The sequence below is a fragment of the Eptatretus burgeri genome, chromosome 2, assembly GCF_056783735.1.
Source record: "Eptatretus burgeri isolate ZD-2024b chromosome 2, Ebu_testis_v1, whole genome shotgun sequence".
Taxonomy (NCBI): Eukaryota; Metazoa; Chordata; class Myxini; order Myxiniformes; family Myxinidae; genus Eptatretus; species Eptatretus burgeri.
In genome coordinates, this window is record NC_140962.1 from 153,489,598 (window position 1) to 153,504,216 (window position 14,619).

Consider the following 14,619-nt stretch of genomic DNA (forward strand, 5'->3'; position numbering starts at 1 on the left):
CCCGTTCAATTTTGCTTTGCCCCCCCCCCTGTTCATTTCCATGTGCGCCAGGATCGTCGTTGCAAGTTGTACGGACTGTCCTGTTGGCAGCTACAACACGGGCCTGCAATGGCGGCCCGTGCGCCGGTTCACCGTTGACTGTTGACTCTTCTTCTTTTTCCTGCAGAGTCCATTGATCCTGGGCCATGGTTAGTGTAAATTTTGTAAGTTGTTAAGTTGTACTGTGCATATGAGTGTGCCCCCGGCATGTCTGTCTTAGCGCCGGCAATTTTATTCAAGTCGTCCGTGTGAGTGGGTTTGTTTAGTTAGTTACTCAGCCCTCAGGTTATTTATTTTGGGGACACGAATACCATGAATGTCGCACTCAGGGATCCGAAGGTAAAACGTACTAGGGAAGAACTACACATGATGGCACACGAGAATTTGACGACTCGGGCCGAGTCTGTAAAAAGGGGAGGGGGTAGTGTTACGGCTGTGGAAATTCGCATTACACCATGAAGGGCCTGTACGTGAGATGTCTCTAAGTACATGTGTAGTTAGCCCAAACCTGTTGAATAGAGGGAATTTATGTGATTCATCCGGGCTGAGATGCTTTGAGTTAGCCATTTTTTCTATTCTATCTTTATTTTGAACCAACCACGTCTCAACCGCCATCACACAACAACCACGCCACCGCCACCATCTACGCTCCCACATCATCGCATCACCGCCATTCCCAAACGGCACCATAACCATCAAACCACCACCGAAAACCCTCCACCACCTTCACCTCTCTCCTTCTATGGCCATTCCCGCACCACCTGTGAACACTGAACGTCGGGCTCTCTCGGGCCCGTTCAGCGTTTGGTGCCGAGCGCACTGAGCCGCGAGCGCAAATAGCGGCCTTTCCGAAGGAAAATTCCATGTGCGCCAGGATCGTCTTGACACTCGTCTCGTCGCGGGACCCAAGCCAGCCAGCCACTCCCCTCCCCAGGGCATCAACAATCTCCCTTTCCCCCGCCCTGAGATAGTGCAAAAGGGGGCCCCGTTCCCACCCCCCCACACGTGGTGCCAACGAACCCCCCCCCCACCACACGTGGTGCCAACGGAGTCGGGGCACAGCCGCGCGGCCACATTTGCGGCTGGCCCACCAACGCGTCACGAGGACGCGGGTAGGACCCCCCCGGTCTCGCGGACCTGGCCGCTCCTCTTGGTCCCACGCACATTTGCTCTACAGGCCTGTCTGCCTCCTTGTCTATGAGGGTGGCTTCTTTCCTTTGTTTTTGTGTTAATGTGTGTTGGCGCCGTCTGTGAAGTAAAGCTGTATAAGTGTTGCCGTGTGTGCGCGTAGTCGGTATTAACTCTGCGTCGTTGTTGCTTTTATTGTTTTGGTTGCTTTATGTGCATTTTGACTGTATGGCTGTATATATGTGCTTTCTGTGTGCCGGGAAATAAATGTACATTGTGTGAACTGTTTTCCCGTTTCGCTTCGTCTTTTCCGAATTGAATCTCCATCCTGCTTCACATAAAGGGTTCGTAGTGGGTGCAAAACGCCCGGTAAATAATCTGAACTGTCGAGGTCGATGATAACACCGCTCGGTTATCCCGATAGTACGGAACGGGCCGCCCAAGCAGCTCGTGTCCGGAGTCGACCTGCGGCGAGGTACGATCGCCCGGTTTACCATCCGCGTGGGTACTTAGGTAGGTCGAGTTTGGCGAACAACCCTATCCTACGCGGGTGGCCGATTGGCACGATCGTGGTTAGGTCGAAAGGCCCACCCGTGACTGGCTCCGGGCGATAGTTCCCGGAGGGTCACGACTGAATTGTCCGTCCGGTGGGCGACGTGCCGCAATCCGAGTTACGTGGCCGTTCGCACGCCAGCGGGCACGAATTTGCAACAATATACATACACACACACACACACCCTTTTTATTAGTAAAGATAATTGCACATGTAAAACTCTGCATCTGATCAGTATGAAAATTTTTTGAGGGTCATCTCGTGATAAATTGGTCAACAGTAAAAAAAAAAAAAACATGATGACGTCATCGGTCATGTGGTTTGGCAGCCGTAAATATATATATATAAAAAATCTTCTCCAAAGCCACTGAACGGATCGAAGTGAAACTGCACAGGTATGACCACCTATCCATGAGGAACAAAAAGTTCCCCACCTATGATGTCACAAGTCACATGGTTTGGCTAAAACCTTTAAAAATCTTCTTCTCCAGAATGGCTGAGAAGATCAATGGGAAACTTCACACATGTTCCCAAAGCTTTGGGTATACCAGGGTGTTCACAAATACAGTAATTGAAAGGTCACCTGGTTTGGCAGCTATATTGGATCGAAGGAAAATATTTTAAATTTTTCCGTCTCTCTGGCTTATTTCGATTTCGTCTTGTAAATTTCAATTATTTTCAATAAACTCATACATGACACCGGAAGGCCACTCGGTAGAGAGCATACCTCCACCAGGATGATTAGTTTATGTTTTGTATCTCACTGATAGGCTGGATCTGGATTTGCAGCGGAACTCAAATTTAATCCCCTTGTTCTTGTCACCTAACCAACTCACCCACCAAGTTTCTTCCAAATGCGTCCACAACTTTTTGAGATATCCTGATATATATTAGTTTAGCCCTATCTCTCAATGGTGAAGAATCACTTCAAAAAATTATTGGATCCGGATTTGCATCTTCATCCAAATCGAATCAGTTCGTCCTTGTCACACACCCAACCTGCCCACCAAATTTCGTCCAAATCCATCCACATTTTTTTAAGATATCCTGTACACAGACAAACAGACAGACAGACAGGGGTGAAAACATAACCTCCTTCTTCCTTCGGTGACCGAGGTAACTAGAACAGCACTCGGTAGAGTGCATACCTCCGCCAGGTTGAACCGTTGACATTTTGTATCCCACTGATAGGCCGGATCTGAATCCAGACCATAACCAAAATCGAATCAGCTTGTTCTTGTCACCTTCCCAACTCATCCACCAAGTTTATTTTTCATAACGGGTCTAAAACTTTTTGAAATATCATATATATATCGTTTTTGGCCGGATCTCTCAATTATGTAGAATCACTTAAAAAAATTATAGTATCTGGATCCGGATCTTCACTAAAATCGAATCAGTTCATATTTGGCACACACCCAACTTGTCCACCAAATTTTGTCCGAATCAGTCCGTAACTTTTTGAGATATCCTCCTCACAGGCAGACAGACAGACAAACAGCGACCTCCCAATTTGGTCCGGAATTTCATTACCACCTTCTCCTGAGAAACATTGCGTCATTTCAAGTGAGGTGAACCGAAGTCTTCCCCTATTTGGTGGAATCCTCGCATTACTTTTTCACTTCATCGAATTGTCATTAAAATCAAATTTAACGAAAACCCCAATCATGAACATCACACTCTCCTCACCTATTAACCGATCATATGGAGGTGTCAGATGCAGATCAGATACAAATCCCACTCTCCTGTGCACTAAATTCCGCGTGGATGGCCCCCACGTCAACGGCTTAGCCGCAGCTGGCGTAGAGACTGAGCAGGCCGATGTCATTCGCCTCGAAGATAGCCAGTTTTTGTGGGTATTCCACAATCCAACGAGTATCTTTAAACACGATAGTTATCCGGATTATAGTTATCTCAGTTTAGCCCCTCAGGAGTTACTCAGTAGAGCTGGAAGGGTTTTTAGAACTGGAACAATGGCAGGCAGACACACATGCAGACCTGAGTGAAATAAAATAAACACTTCAAAGGGGAATCCCAATGCAAAACATTTTTTTTTTCTTCCTGAAACCATTGAAAATCATTAATCGTCTAATTTGAAGGCAAAAAAATATTTGAAATTCTTTTGCCGATCACAAAGTGTCAAAAAAAGCCGAGTATCGATTTTCCATTTCATCAGTGATGTCACACCCTGAAGCCATCCATATTGATCCGAATGGCGGTTTACATAGAGAACAGTGCAGATTCCCATACCGATTCCACTGTCATTAGCAACTCTGAAAGTTCTCAGTATGTTGAAACTGATCGGTGGGATTTGGGGGAAACTATTGGAGACAACAATTTGTGATGGACACACTTTCGGGGGAATTGTGGAGCGTATCGTTTGGAGCCGTGTGCGAGCAATTCAGAGGAAGAAGGCAGAAGTGTTAGTGCAGAGGAAAATGCCGGTCGCATGTTCACTACAGATTGCTAGGTTTTGTTTTTCTGTGCAATTGACGGTTTATAAGGGAGGGATGTTATATCAATTGATAAATCGGTTTACATATTACCCGAGCAGAAATAGCCATCATCGCCCAACAGCCAACACTGCCCAGGCACACTCGGACACTGCTGAAAAAATGGGTGAGAAATTCTTTGTCCCACCATCACAGGCCGACCAGGTGACTTGCATAATACGGGATCGTCCCATTTCATACTTTCCCCGAATGTCATTTGTGTCCGTGCCGTGTCTCACCCTCATATCCGTAAGGTGTTGATGTCCTGCCCCAGTGGAAGGTGGAATGGTGTTAGAGGGGAGGGGGAGTTGTGGCATGGTGGTGGGTATTGTGGGGGTGATGTTTGATGGAAGATTGTTGGGGATGCTGGTTGGGGGAAGGGGGATGTGGGATGATGGTGGTTATTGTTGATGGGGGATTGTGAATGGGAAAAGGGGTGGAGAGCGGACCTTGGAAATTTTAGCGTCCTTGGTCAAATCCTGTCGGAGTAGGTGATACATACATACTTTCTCCCCACTGTAACTAGATGGTGGTTCATTTGATTTACATAAATTTGTGTTGATGATAGATCAGGTTTTGAGGTGCTCTTGTGGTCACTGCTGGGCAATGGTAACAGGTGTTTGATTCACTGCTCAAACCTGTTTGATTCATTGATTCACTAGCTTGGTAGAGATGTTACAGTTGAGCGACGGTTGTTTCTTCTGCTAAATCATGGGGATGGCATCCTCTCTCTCTCAATCGTGGTAGATAACCACAATATCGAGCCATCTCTGTTGTTTCATAACAGTTCTCTGGATCATGATCTGAGCAAAAAAGCAAACATTTTCTCGGCCCGATCCACACTCGGGTATTTTGGACAAACCTCGTCTGAGTACTGACAACCTTAGGGTCTTTCGGCCATTAGTGTAGCATGAAATCATCACATTGACTCAGGCATATTTATGGAAAATCGAAAAATGTTCTCGATTTGAATAAAATCGTACCGCGACGTAACCCAGAGAGAGTACGGATATGACGGTCGACTTCCTGATGCAACGTCACAGCTAATCTGAAGAAGATGAAAATTAACTTAATCGCAAAATTACTTACTTTATAAACCGACAACACATCATATCTATTTTGTAGGGTATCAAAGGATAGATTAGCGTCGCGGTGGTCTGAGAGTTTGGGTTCCCCTTTCAGCACGAAGCAGAAATACAGAGATACAGACATGAAGACACAATCTATATATAATTCCCTGACATAGTCCAGTTCACTATGGAAGCCTGGTGTTGGCACAGTGGTTAGGGCAGCGGCTTGGGATCCAAAAGGTCCTGAGTTCAAGCCCCATTGGGCCACTGAATTAATACACCAGGGGGTTGACTCAGCCTGTCATCCTTCCGAGGTCGGCGAAGTGAGTACCAGTGTACTGGGCCGGTGTATCCCCCGGTTAAAATCGGTGTACCATATCCCTGTGTCGCAAGAGGCGACCAGGGTTGCGTCAGGAAGGGCATCCGGCGTAAAACATGCGCCAAATCACTATGCGGATCATATGGATGATTCGCTGTGGCGACCCCTAACGGGAGCAGCCGAAAGAAGAAGAGGAGGAGTCCAGTTCACTATGTCCAGAAATATTGTTGCGGAAATGGGCCCTTAGTGGGTTATTAAATATAAGATTAGCCCAGATCCCCCCTTAAATGCATGTTTAGCCAGATTGTTTGGTAATCGGACGTTACGTGTGTGTCGGGAGGTGTAGCAGGCTGTCCAATGTTCATACAGTGGTGGTGTACCGAGAGGCGCCTTCTTCTTCCTGCCCCCCCTCTTAACCAGCCCCACCCGGCGCCCTGACAGTCAGTCAACAAGACGTGCCGGCAACCCATTGGCGGAGAACTGCTGCAATCTCGAACGATGGACCAATCACGGGTCCCTGGAGGCGGTCCGGGAAAGGCCCGCCCCGAAAGGCAAGGAAGGAACTGTTTTGTCAGTCTGCGATCTGCGTTATGAGGAGTGGCTTGGTCGGCTGTTCCTCCTCGGCCATGAATCCAGCCTGCAGGTCATCCACAGGTTCATCCTGAATCCAACCACGGAGCCTCTGACTGTCCTTACTCCCTGCATGGCTCGACACGTCTTTTCATCCCGTCGATCCACCTGCGGAGTCCAACACCCAGATTTGGCCTCGTCTGGTGTACAGGCCAGGTCTGCATTCGCATACTGGACCTTGTGAGAAACCAGCTGGAACATACCATAGATCTTCCTCTCCTGTGCCGTCGACGTTACAGGGGCTGAAGGTGCCGAGGCTGGTGCGTGAGCGGTGCCAACAAAAGGAGTACGTCGCTGCCATCTTTCCACGCAGCATGCACGAGCGATGCCGATAGGAGTACGAGCGCCATCTTGCCACGCTGCATGCTCGAGCTGGGCGCTCAAATCCGACAACATCGGCTTGTCACGAGCCGCATTCGTGCCTTACACACTTTTCCTCTCGTCCATGAGGCACCACCAAGTACTCCGTCTCTTGTCTGCATGTTGTCCAGGCATAAGGTTTATTTCGCTAGGGCTCCCTTCGAAACCCGTATCCGTAGCTCCCGAGATAAGAGCGGGTTTTAGATGAATGATAACGATATCGCGAATGCTTTGCTTGTGTCGTGCTCTCCGATGTGTCCCCAATAAATCTGGCTGATTCATACGAGATTTGCCGCCTTGAATTTATTCGTGCCGTGCTGAGGAACAATCGCTGGATTTGTATTTAAAACCAAACTGGTTATGGACTGTGGCAGACTTCACTCGGTCTCTGACAAACCCAGTCTGTAGCCGGGGTGTATATCCCCAACTGGCAAGGCACAGGTGTACTTTGGTATCGTGATCTGAGGCACGTGACCCGAGACCTGTGCCAAACTAGCCGGTGTTATAACCCCTGAGACGGCGGTGCTGTTAAGTGCCGTCGAATCTTCAACAATATGAGTTCATTATATTTTTTTGGAGATTAGGAAAACTATACATTTTTTGGAAACTTCATAGAATAACGAATCAGAAAATGCATGATTCCATTTTCCCAGAAGCCAATATGGCAGCCATCTTGGATTTTTTTTAATGGCGACCTTCCAATACTATTTTTTCAATATCTTGATTTCTAGATTACCTGGGATCATGATTCCAGGGGCTAAATCTACATTTTTGGGGTAAATAAATCTAATGGTGATAATTAGAAATCAGTTCAGATGATCAATGGCACAGGTTTAGGTCACCATCTTGGATTTTTAATGCGCATAACTGAAGTTTACGCTTATCTCCTTATCCTGGCTCCTAGGTGACATAGGAACCTGATCCAAGTGGGTATCTGAACAAAAGTGTACTTCGTGCAACCAGTCAGTGTACAGGTACATAATCTAGTGCTGGCATTTGGAGGTTTATCTGTGGTGATTGTAATTGCAGTTACTTCATCAGTATCTGCAGGTATTAGAGGAACATGAAAATAATTCAGACGAATCCAGGTATGTTGTTGTTTCTACGTGGCTGGTGTGTATGCACAGCATGTCCAAGCTAACGCTAGTTAGCACATGTTCGCTGTGTTTCCAGGTGTGTCAACTGCAAAGCCCCTCTGACTATTTTTTGTATGTCCATTATACCTTACATATTGTATGTGTAGTATTGGGTGTTGTATGTTAATGGGTGGTGTTTACCTTTCTTTTTGCAGACCTGTATTGGAGCAACATGAGCAAGATGTCTCAGCTTCGTCAGCTTGGAGCAGAGAGACAGGGTCAGGAAATAATTAACTGGAAGCTGTGCATACTCTGTCAGTCTGATGACCAAAGTAAAGGACACTTGGTATTACATCCTAGACTAGATTCCTTCCAGAAGATACTTGATACAGTAAAGGAGAGAGCCAGCTTGAAAGATGGAAACTATGTTGAAATGCAAAAGTGGCTCACGGACATCAAAAAAGAAGCACCATGTGAAGAGCATGCATTTTGGCATCGCAGCTGTTACCTGGTCACGACTAACAAGGACCACATTCAGCGAGCCCGAGACCACTATGAACATGCATTATCCACTGGGTCATACCCTGCCAAAAGACGTGGACAGAACAGAGAAAGCCCTGATATGGATGAACCAAGCCCATTTGGTCAATCTTCCCCATTCATCCGGTCATGTACGGTGCCGCTGGACAAGGACCTGTGTTTCTTCTGTCAAGAAGACACTGATGAACAGTTGTTCAAAGTCTGCACATAAAATGTTGGAGAAACTCTCAAATCAGCTGAAGATAAGTCCTAAAATCTAGCATTCAAAACGAGACTGAACACATGTATCTCACCAACAGATGCCCATGCAGTAGATGTTAGATATCACAAATCTTGGTGGACAAAACATATATTCCATGGCACACGAGATCAAGGTGACAAAGAGAGTTCATCAAAAGTCCATCCACTACAAAATGCATGTCTGATTGAGCTGATCAACCTTGTTGATGTGCAAACTCAAAACCAAGCCTACCTCTCAATTGATGACATTGAAACCGCATGCTTGGACCATGAGAATGCTTGGACCAGACGGTATGGAAAACCATTTCCCGGCATTCACCAGATGGTAGATGAAGGAGAAGATCCTTACTGAACTGCTCAGTGTGAAGTCTGTCCTGCAGAAGAACAGAAGAAAGCCAGCAGTTTTGTACTCTTGTACTCAGACTGATCTGATGGGGTATCAGGCATCAAAGACGGTTGAATACAGCAAAGAATCCCCCAAGCTTGTCATTGCTTCTGCTGCAGGACACACCGAAAACAACAGTCAATTGGACTTTGAAGGCAACAACCATGAAGAAGCAGACGCCTTGTTGATCCACCGTGCAGTTCTGGCTTCACGTCGCAACCCATCCGATGCACAGCTCATGTTCTTCTCCCCAGACACAGATGTACTGGTGCTGGTTGTAGCAAATTATGAAATCCTGTTGAAAAATACTTGTGTTTCAATGGCATCTGGGATTTTGGAAGTGAAACCAAAATGGAAAGCTCTGAGTGCAGATGGAGCAAAGGCTTTGCTGGCATTTCATGAATTTACAGGAGCAGACAACACTGGGCGGATTTCTAGAATAGGCAAAGCTACCTGGCTGAACATCTACCTAAAAGCAGATGATCATGTTGTCAAGACTCTGCAAATGCTGTCTCAAACCAGTGAAGTGACAGAGGATCTGCTACCGACTTTGCCTGAGTTTGTATGCACTGTATAGTGTATACTTACCTAAGGGGATCCAAATCGACAACATCCCTGAACTGAGATGGTATCTTTTCTGCAAGCACATGGCAGAAAGTGACAAGCTTCCACCCACACTTGGTGCTCTCAAGCAGCATGTCCTCCGAGCCCATATCCAGGCCAGAGTGTGGGGTAAGGCAGACATCACCCAGCAGGAGTTCCTTGACCCACTACAGAAGGACTACTACAAGGATGAGGATGGCCAGCTGAAACCAATGACAACTGAGTCCCTCCCAGCAGCAGAGGCCATCATTGAGATGGTCAGATGTCAATGCAAAGCAGACGGTTCTTCACACAGATGTTCGTGCAATTCAGTGGAGCTAACATGCACGGAGCTATGTCAGTGTAGCACTGACTGCCAGAATGATGAAGACTCTCGGGATATCACATTTGCTGGTGACAGTGATGATGATAGTGAGGACGATGGAGATGTGTAGACAGACATGACAGTTTGCCTGCGTTTGCTTGTGTGTAAACTTTGGGTGTCAAATTCCGAATATTTTTTTTTCTTTTTCTGTTCTGTTCAGCTATGCATATTAAAATGCAACGTAGACACCCATACATGTGTCATTGACATTTGTAATTATCACCATTGGATTCCTTGCCCCCCAAAAATGTAGATTTGGCCACTGGAATCTTGTTTCTAGATCATCTAGGAGGCGAGATATTGAGAAACTCGTGTTTGAGGGTCGCCAGTTTTAAAAATCCAAGATGGCCGCCATAATGACATCTGAAAAAATGGAATCAAACATTTTCTGATTTGTTAGGCTATAAGGTTTTCAAAAATATATAGTTTTCATAATCTCCCAAAAATTATAACGAAATTACATAAGGAACCTGACTAACGCGTGACACAGTCTGCAAACCATGCCTACAGAAAAGAGATTTTTTAGAATATTGACACCTATTACTGGTAGGTTAATGCTGGCTGTCTGCCTGTCTGTCTATCCCACCCTCAAACACTCATTATTAAGTGAAAGTTGCTTCAAAAATTAATCGAAACCGATGGGAAAATTGTAATTTTTGTCATTCAGACAAAAAAATTTGAACCTAGGCAGTGTATAGGCAACAGACTGCTGCCTCGATCGCTCCAGAAAAAATAACTTTTCTTTGCTGTGATGAAACATAAATAAGCTCCCATTTTTGTTAGCTCTTGCAATCAGCACAAGACAAAAAGGCTTCTTTTTAAAAATTTCTTTATATTGTGTTATAATTTTTTTTTTAACCACAGGCTTCTGCTATTCGTGAATAATCACACCAACTTTAAGGTACGTGGAAAAGGTAACTCCATGAGGTGGCATGCACACAATGAACATTCACACAGAACCGGAACAATGAGACTGAAAGATGGCTGGAGGGTGTAAATGTTTTGCAAAGAAGCAGGACTGATGATAAACTCCTTTATTTTAGAGATATACAGGAAACAAACAAACAAAAAAAAACAGAAGACGAGGGATATTTACAAGGTGTGGTGCAACATGTTCAGTAACCACAAAAAAAAGATTATGACAGAAATATTGATGTCTGAGTATTCATATCCTACACGTAATATGTTCTACCTCCATTCTTCGTTCATATGCCCATGTCAGTGAAAAGCATTGCTGGCTGAGGGAGGTGCGGTTGTTCTGCTAATACAATGCCCCTGTAGGTTAGGGCATGGATTTGGAATGTGGCCAGAGTGCTGGCGATAGCTCGCCTACTCTTCGTGAAGTACACCGTGGGATCTTTAACGTCCACCAATAATGCCGGCAGACAGGACGCCCAGTTTAACGTCAATCCGAGGGACGGCACACACACATCGATGCCTGGCCATGCCTGCTGATGCCCCACAGTCAGCAATGCTCCCCTTCTATAATCTGTTACCTCTCCTTTCCATGCATCTAGTTTTGTATACAAAAAGCAATGTAACACTCGATACAACTGCGTGGCCATTATCTCATGTGAATTTGAATATGCCTCTGATAGCTCGCTGACTGAATGAATGCCTTGCCACACACACTACAGGAATACGGTTTTTCCCCCGTGTGGATACGCATGTGCTGTCGGAGGGTCGACGAAACGGAGAAGCTCTTCGTGCATACTGTGCATGTGTACGGGCGCTCTCCGGTGTGAATTCTCATGTGTTTCTTACAGCTCGATGACTGACTGAACGCCTTGCTGCACACGCTGCATATATACGGCATCTCGCCCGTGTGTGTGAGCATGTGCCTTTTCAAAGTCGATCGATCCGAAAAGCTCTTTGCGCAAACATTACAGGAATACGGTCGCTCTCCGGTGTGAATCCGCATGTGTACCTGACACTGTGATAACTCGCTGAATCCCTTACCACAAACCGTGCAAACATACGGGCGCTCCCCGGTGTGAATTCGCATGTGCGCTTGACAAGTCGACGACTGATTGAATCCCTTGCCACATACGAGACAGGTAAACGGTCTCTCTCCCGTGTGGATCCGAGTATGCGTCGTGAAGTTGCTTTTATTGTGCGTACTGAAAGGACAATCGGGGCATTTGTACTTTTTGTCGGTGGAAACCGGTCGGTGCCTCTTCATGTGCATCTTCAAACCGGCCTTGGTGGCGAAGCTGCGAGAGCACGTGGTGCAGAACAACTTCATGAGGAGCTCCCTCTCTGCCCCTGTGAAGATGACCAAGACACATCAAAGTCAGTTCTCAACACTTCCTGAATCGGATAGCAAAGCTTTTAGGTTCAGAGTGAATATGCATTTGATTTTTCACAATGAAGGTCAAGGTTAATAACTATCATGGTTATGATTATCAGTCGTTATATACTTGCACAAAATCGGGCTCGACATGAAGAACAAGCAAGCTGAGCTTGTTAAAGGCAACAATGGCCACACAAGATAACAAAAGTAAAACGGGTAAAGTCGATCATCACGGGACAATCGGAAAAGTAAATTTGCACTTTAGAATCGAAAAGTTTATTTTGCACAATACGGAGACTTTCACTTCCATGGAAAGATTAATTACAAGCAGGTATGCTGCATGAGAAGAGGAGGTTTCAAGTGGCGAAGGTGGAACAATCACACACCTGCATGAACGGCACACGCTCTAAAATGTAGGCCCTGGTGAAGCATCGATGCAAATTTAACGTCAAACAGGCCCATCCGACCCTCCCTATCGACTTTAGGATGCATGCAGCCTTCCATTAACCCCCTCTTGGTGATGCTTCCAAAATCCAGGCTGACTGCACACCTCAACTCTTTTATTCCTTGCTTATCCCACCTATGTAAACCGCCTTCCAGAGCCTGCTCGGTCTCAATCTGACCTCCAGGACTTCAAGCAAGCAATGCACCGCCATCTCACGTCATCCCCCAATTTTGTTGCATCATCTTTATTACCCCAATTAATCTTTCTTAACCCAACCATTTTACATGACATGCAAGTTTCAGAGTTTCCTCCACTCCTCTCTTTCCTCTTGTCCAGGTTTGTAAGATTTATCTTGCTTTTCCATGACGCTCACTATCTTGCCCTTCCATGAGCCTCGCTCCTGTAAAGAAAGAAAAAAAAGGAGCAAAAGTTTATCATGAAGGAACAATAGGAAAAGTAATGTGCACTTTAAAATTTTGACATTAATTTACTTTGATTAAAAGATTATTTCAAATGGATATGTTGTGTGAGATGAGTTTCAGGTGTTGAAATTGGAACGATCCCCGCTCCCCACCCCTCAAAGCAAACAGCAGAGAGAGTCGAGGATTTTATTTAACCTGCTTTGAGCGGACCGTGCCTACAAAATGGAATTGAAGGCCAGCCATTGCCGATGTGTCCTCCACAGAGCCAAGTCCATTCTAAGCTGTACACGGCCCCCATTAAGGTGAACAAGGCCTCATGCTACCCACCCTCCCTTCAATACATCCATCTCCAACAACACCCAAGTTCCCATCGTGTACTGCCTTTTTGGCTGCTGGTTGCATCATCGGTTCGGGGCGCAGCTATGCCATTGATGCATTACCCCATTACCAGTATACTGGTGCTCATTTTGCCGGCCTCGGAAGGATGACCGGTTGAGTCAACCCCCTGGTGTTAATTCCGTGGCCAACGGGGCTCGAACTCAGGACCCAAGGATCCCAGGCCACCACCCTAACCGCGAAGCCAACACCAGGCTACAGCACCCAAGTTGCATGCAATCTACCTGGTTACGCTCCTTTGGTCTAAGTTGGATGCTCAACTTCATTCCTTCTTCTCATTTGTGGAACCAAGGAACCTGATTTGCTCTCAGCTTATTAGTTCGACCCCCCCCCCCCAACCCATACCCATCAACCTGCCATCCTCTCTTGTTCATAACCCCAACGTATCAAGAAAATAAAAACATTGTACAGCACAAGTTTGTACAATCTCAACATTTTGTGCTTTGGTACATGTTCACCTCTATCAGGTGGAGTTTCTCGATGTAGGACAGGCTAGATCTGTTCATTATGTAGAGCTAATGATTCTCCATTTCAAAAAAGGTGTTTTTTGTGTTTCCAAAAAAACCTAAATTCCGTTTCGTGTTATCAATAGGAAAAGAAGCATCCTTGAAAAACAAAAACAAAATACAATTAACCTCAAATCTCCACAAATCAAATCCTTCACGGCACCCTTGGGAGGTTGTTTTTCCTCCAGGGTGACAGAAACACGGGGATGAAGCGAAAATGAATTCATCAGCAGCAGGTGGGGAAAAAAATGTTGAAACCGGATCTGTGGGACGTGGCCTTCAAACCTAAACTAAATTAATCTTTATTACGTGGCAGTGTACAAGTCGGAAGTACACTGAGGGGGTTGCCATCGCTTCCCACGTGTATTTCAACACGTTTTCTGTTACGAGTGGTTGAAGACGGTCACCTTGGATTGGTCAAATAATTTTCACTGACAAAGTGAGTTCTGCCATGGAGCTTCATAAGAATTTTCATTTTGTCTTTCAAGTGTTTTTGACACGAAGTTACATATAAATCGAACGTGCACGGTGAAATCGGAGCTGCTCGTTTTCACCTCGCGAAGCTTGAGTTTTGCGAACTGGATTTGTCATGTTTTATTTTGCGTCATTTATCAAAGTGTTTCTGTTTTAGAAACATGGCCTTCTCTCGGATAGAAAGCATATCTTGCTTTGATTCTGGGTATATTCCCGGGTATCTTGCTTCCATTTTCTCAACACTATCCAATTTCCTCTCCTCGCGTCAAAAAATTAAAACAAAC

At 45.7% G+C, this 14,619-nt stretch overlaps 1 protein-coding gene across 2 annotated transcripts in view; it reads right to left on the reverse strand.

Annotated features, from left to right (window-relative positions):
- Positions 1–10,818: 10,818 nt before the first annotated feature.
- LOC147033602 (uncharacterized) overlaps positions 10,819–14,619 on the reverse strand; it is a 56,905-nt gene continuing 53,104 nt past the window's right edge. For both annotated transcript variants that reach the window (XM_085857655.1, XM_085857644.1), the window contains one exon: positions 10,819–12,064. In XM_085857655.1, coding sequence (XP_085713781.1) covers positions 11,364–12,064 — 701 coding nt within the window. In that variant the 3' untranslated portion in view covers positions 10,819–11,363. The remainder of the gene's footprint in view (positions 12,065–14,619) is intronic.